Genomic DNA, 9,664 nt, shown 5'->3' on the forward strand with positions numbered 1-9,664 from the left:
AGAGTGGGCACGATCTGTGAGTCCGTGACACAGCCCCTGCCCGCTAGTCGACTCTTCTTCGTTACAATATTTCAACAGTAAAGACTGTACTGTCCTCACGCTCCATCTCCCCCAGGCTCCGGTCCCCAGCTCAGCCCTGCTCTGTTACAGATGCTCTCCTACAGATTTCCACTCGTCTATGAAGACCTAGGGGGTCATAGTGGATGATTGGCTGAGCGTGAGCTCCCATGGTGATGCTGTGGCCCCAAGGGTTAGTGCGATCATTGTTGATACAAACAGGAAAGTCTCAAATAGGAGCAGAAAGGTCATTTCACCTCTGTATTTGGCACCGGTGCGACTGCTGCTGGAACACTGCTAAATTGGAGAGGGTTCAGAGAAGAACCATGAGAATGATTAAAGGATTAGAGAACCTGCCTTATAGTGATAGACTGAAATGGCTTAATCTATTTAGCGTAACAAAGAGAAGGTTAAGGGGTGACTTGATCACAGTCCGTAATTACCTCTGGGGAACAGAAATCTGACAATGCAAAGGCTGGATGATCCAGCTAGATAAATTCAGGCCAGAAATAAGGTCACATATTTAACAGCCAGGGTATATAACTACCGGAACAATTTACCAAGAGTTGGGGTGGATTCTCCATCACTGACAATCTTTAAATCAAATGGGATGTTTTTCTAAAGGAGAGGATCTAGTTCTCTGGCCTGTGAGATACAGGAAGTCAGACTAGCTGATCGCATTGGTCCCTTCTGGCCTAGGAATCTGTGAGCGGGTTGAGAAACGAGAGCCTTGACAACCGCACTTTGTGACTGAAGTGCCCAGGGGACGGCGGTGATTCAGATCAAGCAAAACGAAAGAACACAAGGAGACCGGAGAAAGGCATTGTTCTCACTTCAGAGACACTGACGACGTCAGGTGTCATGTCATAGGAAAGTGACTCAGACATTAAACACATCGTAATACTTTGCAGCACCTTCCATCTGAGGATCGTAAAGCCCTTGAGAGACATCAGTTTGTCAAACCTCACAACACCCCTGTGAGGTAGGTATTATTACCCCCATTTTACAGATGGGGAAACTGAGGCACAGAGCGGCGCAGCGAGTTGGCCAAGGCCACATAGTGAGTCAGTGGCAGAGTTGAGAGTAGGTCTCCCCGGCCCCCTGCTCTCACCACTGGTCCACACTTCTTCCCCCTTTTCATAATAAAACATTAGCAGCTCAGAAAGCAACCACATGGCTTACACCATATGACGGGAACAAAGCATGTGACTGGGGAACCCCCCGCTCCCTGAAATAGCCGTGCAGCTGAAACCCCGTTGCCACACGTGCCGCATGAGAGAAGCGCTCCCAGCTGGCTCCTCTTCAGAACAACTTATTCTGCTGGGTTCTCCACGATTGTCACGGAGGAGGCCGGGGAGGGTGACAATAAGGATCCTCCAGGGACACGCCAGTCAGACATCCCACCGCTAGGTGGCGCCGTTTGAGTCGGCAATAGCATGGTCCCCCGGGACGCGTGGATCGCCGGCGCCAGCTGCGGTAATAACGTCCAGCATTGGAGTCTGGTGGCGAGAGAGGCGCGCCATGGAGGAGAAGGTAGCTAGGTGCTGCCTTGGGGCTGGTCACCAGCCTCTTCCATCAGTGCTGGCTGCTTAGGAGACCCAGATCTGCTCCTTCCCAGCCCAGCAGGCATAGCTAGGAAGGAGCAGAGTCTGGGTGATTCCCCTGGCAGGCAGCTGATGCGTCACGGTTAACGCCGCAAGCTGCCCACCCCCCCGGTATAGCACCGTACCGCTTTCCCCTCCCCCGCACCCTCCCCCCTATGTGCAGAAACATTTTCCCTCGTATAAAAATAGTCCTTTGGTATCCAAAAGAGCCCCGTCGCCCGCAGTAGTGCAAATGAGGAGAACCAGTTCGGGGAGCACATTCCTCTTGCTTTGTCCACGTTTGTCATTTCTTAAAGGGGATGGAGGCGGACTGGACTTTGAACCCCGGGACGGGCCTAACGGAGAGAAGGAGAAAAACACCACGTTCGAGAGAGCAGAAACCAACCAGCCATTGTGCAGCTCTCGGCACTGAAGGGGCTTCATAAACATCAAGCTCCAACTCACGCCTGTGCAGAAAGACGGCTCGCGGCCCAGGCCCCACCCAAATCCTGCTGACGCCGGGGTCTGGCTTGTCTGCTGGGACTGTAACCCTTCGGGGCGCCCCCTTGTGTTTGTGCAGCCCCTAGCAGCATGGGGCCACGTTCCTGGCTGGCCCTGAGGCACTGCCGTAATAAATATGATTACCAATGAGACGCCAGCGCTCTGATATGGGCCCTATGGCCTTGCCAGGAAGGGCAATATTACTGAGGTCCCATTTGACGTACCACATGGGAATGAGGCCCAGAGTGACTAAGAGGATGTCTACACTGCATTGTAAACCTGGGTCTGTGAGACCTGGGCTTGTGGACTCTGTTTCCAAGCCCACGCTTGAACGTCCACACCACACTGGAAACTTGGGCTTGGACCCAGGTCTCCCGGCCATGCTAGAGTGTCCACACTGCACTGCAGCCGCACTGCACAATGACCGGGGCTTGGACCCAAGCCACAGCAGGACTCACCTCTCTAGCTGCGTCCTGGGACCTGGAGCCTAAGCGCTTGTGTCCCCGAGTCAGACTGATTTGTGTGTGGACAGAAGGGGGGCTTGGCTCAAACCTGAATCAGAGCCCAGGCTTAGGCCAGGTCTACGCTCAAAAGCGAAGTCGACCCAACCACATCGCTCAGGGGCATGAAAAACCCGCACCCATGAGCGACACAGTTAAGCCGACCTGACCCCCCGCAGTATAGACAGCTCTGGGGCAATGATGGAAGAATTCTTCCGAGCGACCTACTGGCTCCTGGCGTGGTGGATTACCTACACCAACGGGAGACCCCTCCTGTCACTGCAGCAGTAGCGTTTCAAGTGCAGACATGCCCGTAGTGTGGAGTGGAGACATATGGAAAGTGATGTGCCCAAGGTCACAGAGGGAGTCTGTGGCAGAGCAGAGGACTGAACCTGCAGTTCCCGCTCCCCAATCCGGCCTGTTAACCACAAGGCCATCCTTCCTGCTGGCAAGGCAAGCTCCTGCCACACAGTGCAGCGTCAGGGGGACGGCTGGAACGGGGAAGGGCGTGGGCTTCAGCCCGGTCACAGCCTGGTTCCCTTGTTACTGCTGCTGCAGCCGGCTCGCTGCGCTCTGGGCACACGGCAGGGAACAGGCCCCAACCCTGCAGGGAAATCCTGCACGCGCCCCCCCCCCCCCCCCAGCCCTTCGGGTCTCTGGGCACAGCCTGGCAGGTTGCGGGCAGCTCAGGCTGAAGGAAAATGCCGTCTGACTGTACAGAAATTTCCCATGCCACAGCCCCTTTGCCCGGGCCTCTGAGCACAGCCCCTTCCCTGCCAGGGGCCTCTCAGTCAGCGAGAACTCGCTCACCCTTGCCCCCACAGTGCCCCTCCAGCCACACAGAGCATTTACTACCCCCCCATAGTGCTTCCTCAAGCATCCAGCTCCCTCCCCCCGACTGCCCCCCGGACCATTCCCCTGGCCCCTGCTCAGCCCCAGCCCCCTCCTCACCAGCAAACCGACCGTCCCCTCGGGCACTCCATCAGGCTCTCTTTGCCCAGACTTCCCCCATCACTACCAAGCGCTGCCTCCTGGGCCAGTCACCCGGCACCCCTCAGCCCGGGAGACTCACTGACTTGGGCCCTCTCAAGCCCCACGGACCATTTGCCTGGGCCCAGGAGGTGCCGGCCGCCGGCTCACTGTTGTTTCACACTCGTCAGCGCTCAGTGCTTTAGAGGCTGCCTGCAGTTCCTCCGTTACTGCCGTAGCAAGGGAATGGGGCATGTCTGCCACACCAGGACCCTGCTCTCTACAACTGCGGGGCAGGGGGGACCTGTCCTGGTAACCTCAGCCCCAGCGCGCTGAACCCGGGATCCTGCCAGGACGCAGCCGAGCTTCGAGCTTTACTCTGGACTTACTTGGTTAGGTACCTGGCAGAGCTGGCCCCTGCCGCCTTGAAGTTGGTGGGAGGGACCGTGACCAGCAGGGTCCGTCCCGGTGCCGAGGGAGGTGTTTTGGCCAGGAGAGGGCTCCCAGGCAGAGGCCGGCGAGGGGGTCCGTGCTTTGGGACGATCTAGAGGAGACCAAGGTACAAGCAGGTGTCAATCCAGCTGATTCCCTGTCCCAGGAACAATCCCCAACTGCCCACAACACGGCCTCTCCCAGGAGGGAGCTGGGGCTGCTGGGGACTAGAAATGGGGTATTGGTGCAGAGGTTGTGCCCCAGGGGACCCAGGCAGACTTCAAAGCCTCTCTTGCTGCTGTATATCGCTAGCTCTGCCCACCATTGAAACAGCCACCTCTTGGGGGGGACCCAGCAGCACAGCACCTCATTGGAAAGAGCCACAGAGGCAGAAATCCCTTCTCGGGGTGGCGGCCCCGGGGCAGAGTCCTGTTCTGTGGACAGACAGGCCACCAGCATGGCAGCCTCTGGGGCTGTCCGCCATCAGCCCCGGGTGCACAAGGTGGGGTCTGAACCCAGGCCCTTGGGATCTAAAAGCATGAGCCTCTACCGCTGGAGCCAGTGTCAGCTCAGAGGCAACGCATGGCCTCACCCCTAGAGGGGGACAGAGAGACACCCAGCGGTAGCCTGGCTGATTGAGGTGGGAGAGGACACCTCATCGTACGCCAAGAGGGACTGACACAGCAACCAAACCCTTGTGCGTTGGGGAGCGACCAGGGAAACTCACCACAGGGGTCCTCACGGGGCTGCTGGGAAGAGGCTTCTTTGGAGGCAGCAGCTTGGGTTGGGAGCTGATCCTTTTGGCCGGAATGACGGGGGATTTGCCGCCAGGAGGCGGCGGCCTGGATGGCTTGAGGTCTCGGTGGGGCTGAGCGGCTGGGCTGGGAGCCGGGCGAAGGGGGTGGACAATGCTGACGGGCTGGGAACCGTTCGGCTTGAGGGGGAAGATGCCCCTGGCTGTCTGCAAGGCCGGAAGAACAAACAAATGGAGTCAAACCTAAGGCCCAGGTCCCCGGTCACTGGGAGGGGACTACCCTCAGCAGGCACCCAGCAGTTCAGTACCTATGTGTTCCTCTGCTCCTGTGCGGGTCAGTACTCAACTGTTCCCGCCTCTTCTCCTTCCCTTCTCCCTCACGTGACTGAAGGCCATGCTCAATCTTCACAAGCGGAGTGGAACATAGCGCCTTGGGACTGTTGCCCCGAGAGAGGGACTAGGAATAGGGACTATCTTGGAAGTATCCAGCCCAGATTTTCCACCAGACCCAGTGCATTCTGGGAGAGGACAGGAGCAATATTCCCTCTAATTTTTTCCATCCATGTGTGGAATACATTTTGTTACATGCACCGAGGTATGTGCGGATGTGCGCCACCAGGAGAAACAAAAAACCTAGATATAATATATATATTTTTAAAATGTTAAATAGGGATAATTACTCCAGCCAGGACAGGTTAGGCATTCTAGAACTCACTACTCAAAGAATTAAATTTAGGTGTAAGAGAAATAAAATTTATGAAATGCACAGAAAGTTTCTGAGAGACGTCCTCTGCTGTCTCTTTAAGGCACTCACTGAAAGCTCTCCTGAGCCCTGTCTCCCCTCCCCGGCTCTGCGGATATGGGGTACATGGGCGGGGTGGGGGGGGGTGAGAGAGACAGACTGTGTGATGATCTGGCTGATGGGGAAGGCTCAGAGACCGTGTGCTGTCTCTTTAAGAAAGGCACACTCACTCACCCACCATAGTCCAGACCTCAAACCGCAGCAGTTCCAAGTCCTGAGCCAGGCCGTCCCCTCTCCTGCTCTGCGGAGATGGGGTACAGGGGTGGGAGGAGGGGGAACACCCTGACGTCAGCATCTCCCTCCCCCCGCACTCGGCACAGCCAGGAGGAGGGTACCGGGAGCAGCTGCAGGAGCAACACGGCTGCAAAGCAGCGGGAGGAGGGGCACCTGAACACACGCCGCCGGATGTGCGCGCTCTGCTAATCAGCCGCAGGGCACTTGAATCGCTCCTGGGCGGCCGCCCAGCTGCGCAGCTTAGAGGGCACACAGGACAGGAGAGTTGCGGGCTCCAAGCAGCCATCCAGCCAGAGCGGACATGCTCACTAAACCCAAGGCGTCCTTCCACCATACTGATTCCAAGTGCCAGCGCTGGAACAGAACGACAAGCGGCGAAGCTGTCCACAGTCGCCGAGATTCAAAGTAAACTCCTGGCTTTGATCCATTAAAGGAGAGTCATTTGCCACCTCTGATAAGTGGCACCTTTGGGATGTCGTTCTAACCTGCCACAACTTGCCAGGTTGTCCCGGAGACGATGGGACTTAGGGGAATGGTTCAGAAAGTGAACCACTGTTCAAAAGGCAGCGGTGAAAAGCAAATCAGGAGGAAGAGGCCTTGGTGGGAAAAGGAGCCACGTGATTGGATTATAAGGGTCTTGTCATTATGTATGAGAGCATAACCTATTTTAGCTGGGTTATGAGTGGCTGGAAGCCTTCATTTAATGTAATAGTCAGTCAAGCACCAGCCAAGTTGCAGATTCTTGGCCCAATTCTGGTCTCTGTTACGCTGCTTTCTTTCTCAAAGCTCTGCTCTAGGAATTATCGTGGGGCAGTTCCCCAGCCTGCGTTACACAGGAGGTCAGACTAGATGATCACAACGGTCCCTTCTGGCCTGGAGTCTGTGGTGTAAATCTGGAGTGACTCTTGGCTTCAGTGGGGTTATTCTGGATTTAGAGCAGAGCAGAATCTGGCCCTTCAGCCATGATGCTAATGAAATAAACCATGGCCACATACACCCAGCCACCAAAGTTGTCAGCGGGTGCAGAACCCACACCTACAGCACCAATAAAACTACACGCCCTGCCTACTTGAGCTCCAGGAATCACATTGCTCCAAGTTTACGTCTCCTCTGCCTAGAGTGGTGCACCAGCTTCGTGTGTTTGTGCTCACGTCTCTCTCTAGCTGCTGACTCCAACACCTCCAAATCTGCTACCCGGCAGACACTAGCAATCGGTCATGCAAAGATCTGAGGCCCCCACTTACTTTGTTAGTGCTGTTCGCAGCTTTACCAGAGGAGGAAACATCCTGCAAGGTGAAAGCCGCGTTCGAATGGCCCCCGTTTCCCTTCTGATGGATGGCGCCGTTCCTGCCCCCAATCAAAAACAGAAAACACAGGACATAAAGAAAGTCAAACGCTTTGCAATTGCTGCCCTCACTGGTGTTGGCTGTCAGACCCCGGAATGGACATGTGAACCAGAAGGGGAAGCGAGTATGGTTACATGGCTGCTTTTAATACCCGAGGGAAGGTAGCATTTTCACAGAGGCATATTCTGAACGTGCCCGGGATGTAAATCGACAGATGGGGCTGGTTTCCTTTGCTGTAAACTGTGTTTTTAAATATTTGGGTGAGGCTCAGAGAGGAGGAGGATGGGGACCAGACAGAACACATGAAATGCTGAACTGATCTGGTTTCTGGTTTGACACAGAAAACTTCTGCAGTCCCCTAAGACCAGAAGATGACACCTGCATGGAGGTAGCCAGTGTTCGTGTAGGATGCACCTGAGTCTAATGAATCATTCCTGCTCAGTGCTTTGGAGGGAGATGCAAACTCCAATTCAGCCATGAGAAAATGCCTTCCCAACCTCAGATTTGGCTATCAGTTTAACCCCAGGCATGCAAGCAAGAATCACACACACTGATCTCACATCAGCGTATATTGCAAGTAACTCCACCGAAGTGACTCCATGTGAAACTGGCATTAGATCAGATCAGAGGTAGACCCAGATTTTTAGGTGTTGAAGGTGACTAACAATGGGATTTTGGCTCCTAAGTGTCTAAATCCCTTCTAACAATGAAATTTAGGCTCCTAAATCAGGTAGGCATTGCACCGCTGAGCGCCACAGTGCCTAAATGCCTTTAACAATCTGGGCCCTAAGCTCTATACCGCTAATCCCACCCATTCTCTCCCCCAGTGAGTCGAGGCGCAGAATCAAATAATTGTGGGTGTCGCTGGGTCCTCAAGGGGGAGATGGTCTCTGGCTCCATCAGTCGCTCACCTGCCCGTCTCCTGGCTCTTCCTCGTGCTCTTTATCCATTTGCTCAGGAGCGAGTTCTTCCGTCTGTAGCACCAGTAGATCCCCAAAGCTGTGGCGGGGAGGATCAGCAGGAAGATGACCAGCATGGCTATCAAGATGGCTTCATGGTCTGGGGAGGAGGGGGAAGTGGAGAGATGAGGAGGGGGCTTGAAGTTGTATCAGCCCCTTACATTAGGGGTGGAAAACACCCGCTCCCATTTGACAGGCGGACGTCAGAGCAGTTCGGCGTAGAAACACCGCGATCTGTGTCTATCCCCTTCCGTTGACTGCGCCTCGTAGGGGCTCACAGCAAACCAGTACAGAGCCGCCTTCTCTGACCACCAGCGCCGCAAACCCAGACCCCGATAGCTTTGCTGTGGGCCTAACCTGCACACGCAAAACGGCATGCCTGATGTATGCCCCCCCTCCCCCCTCCCCGGGGCAAGCTGGAGTTGCAGGCACAGCCTGTGGCACCTGCCCAGCCACCGGGGACCCGAGAAGCTGCTAAAGAGGCAGCTGTGGGGTAGCATTGCCAACAGCTCTCCCTGTGTATGGGGAGAACAGCTGGAGATGCCGAATGATCCTCCCCACTTGGGTACTGTCCCATCAGCTCGCCGTTCTTGGGGCACAAGAGAGCAGCTCCATGCTTCCTTCACTCCCACCTCCCATCCCAGGGAGTGGCCCGGCTTTGAGCTGAGGGGGGGGTGTGGAAGCCCTGGGGCCACCTCCCCGCCCCCCTCCACCTCAGGCCTGACATCAGAACTCACTGTCGTGTTGCACGGGGCCGCTGTCCACGCTGCCCCCCAGGCCTGGCTTCTCGCAGTACGGGGGGGCCCAGCCGGCGTTGCAGTGGCAGTTCTTGTTGCTGTTACAAACCTACAAGTGCAGGGGGGAGGGGGGGGGTCAGGGCCAGGGCAGAGTAATGGTCAATACCAGACTGGCAGGAGGACAAAGCACAAGGAGATGAAAAGCCGGTGACGAGCTCCCACAGGCAACCAACACCAGAGGGGGCCCAACTGGGGAAGGAGGCGTAGCCATGGTTAGCTTCAGCCTCCCCAGGCGAGCTCTCAGAGCAGTGATAGCAGCACTGGAAGAGCTCCGGACCATCCGTCTAGGTGCCTCTATCACACCTCTCACGGCAGCCTTGGCGAGCCCACGGTTCTGGCCAGGGCATCTGTAATCATGGGATCAAACCAACGTCCTCGTTGGCTGTCCCTTTCCCCCTCCCAGCGGGGTGAAGTGCTCGAGCTGTCTAGCAGCCCATCCGGACATCTGCAGGTCCAGTTCCATGGACTTTGGTGAGGCAATGATCTGATGTCGCATCGCTAAACCAACTGTGCTCTGGAAGCCCTTTTCTCCACCCACGCTCTGGAGGGGGGATTTTCGCCTGCAGAACTTTGCACTCCACCCAAACCGCTCCAAGTTCACTCACCCTCTACTCATCAAGGAGTCCTTGGGGGCCTGCTGGGAAGATACTGGTTTACCAGAAGTTCTGGATTCATATCACAGGGAGCCCTGCCTGTGGAGACCAAATCTTCATCCCCTCTAAACTTTTCA

The 9,664-nt window shown here is 56.0% G+C and overlaps 1 protein-coding gene across 1 annotated transcript in view; it reads right to left on the reverse strand.

Moving 5' to 3' along the window:
• Positions 1-1,787: 1,787 nt before the first annotated feature.
• LOC112108278 (disintegrin and metalloproteinase domain-containing protein 33-like) overlaps positions 1,788-9,664 on the reverse strand; it is a 74,585-nt gene continuing 66,708 nt past the window's right edge. The window contains exons 17-22 of the mRNA XM_026659541.2: positions 8,875-8,983; positions 8,090-8,237; positions 7,077-7,179; positions 4,770-5,003; positions 4,000-4,154; positions 1,788-1,996 (exon numbers count right to left, since the gene is read on the reverse strand). Coding sequence (XP_026515326.1) covers positions 1,945-1,996; positions 4,000-4,154; positions 4,770-5,003; positions 7,077-7,179; positions 8,090-8,237; positions 8,875-8,983 — 801 coding nt within the window. The 3' untranslated portion in view covers positions 1,788-1,944. The remainder of the gene's footprint in view (positions 1,997-3,999; positions 4,155-4,769; positions 5,004-7,076; positions 7,180-8,089; positions 8,238-8,874; positions 8,984-9,664) is intronic.

This window comes from Terrapene carolina, unplaced genomic scaffold (genome assembly GCF_002925995.2).
Source record: "Terrapene carolina triunguis isolate 2854851 unplaced genomic scaffold, T_m_triunguis-2.0 Scaffold633, whole genome shotgun sequence".
Classification (NCBI taxonomy): Eukaryota; Metazoa; Chordata; order Testudines; family Emydidae; genus Terrapene; species Terrapene triunguis.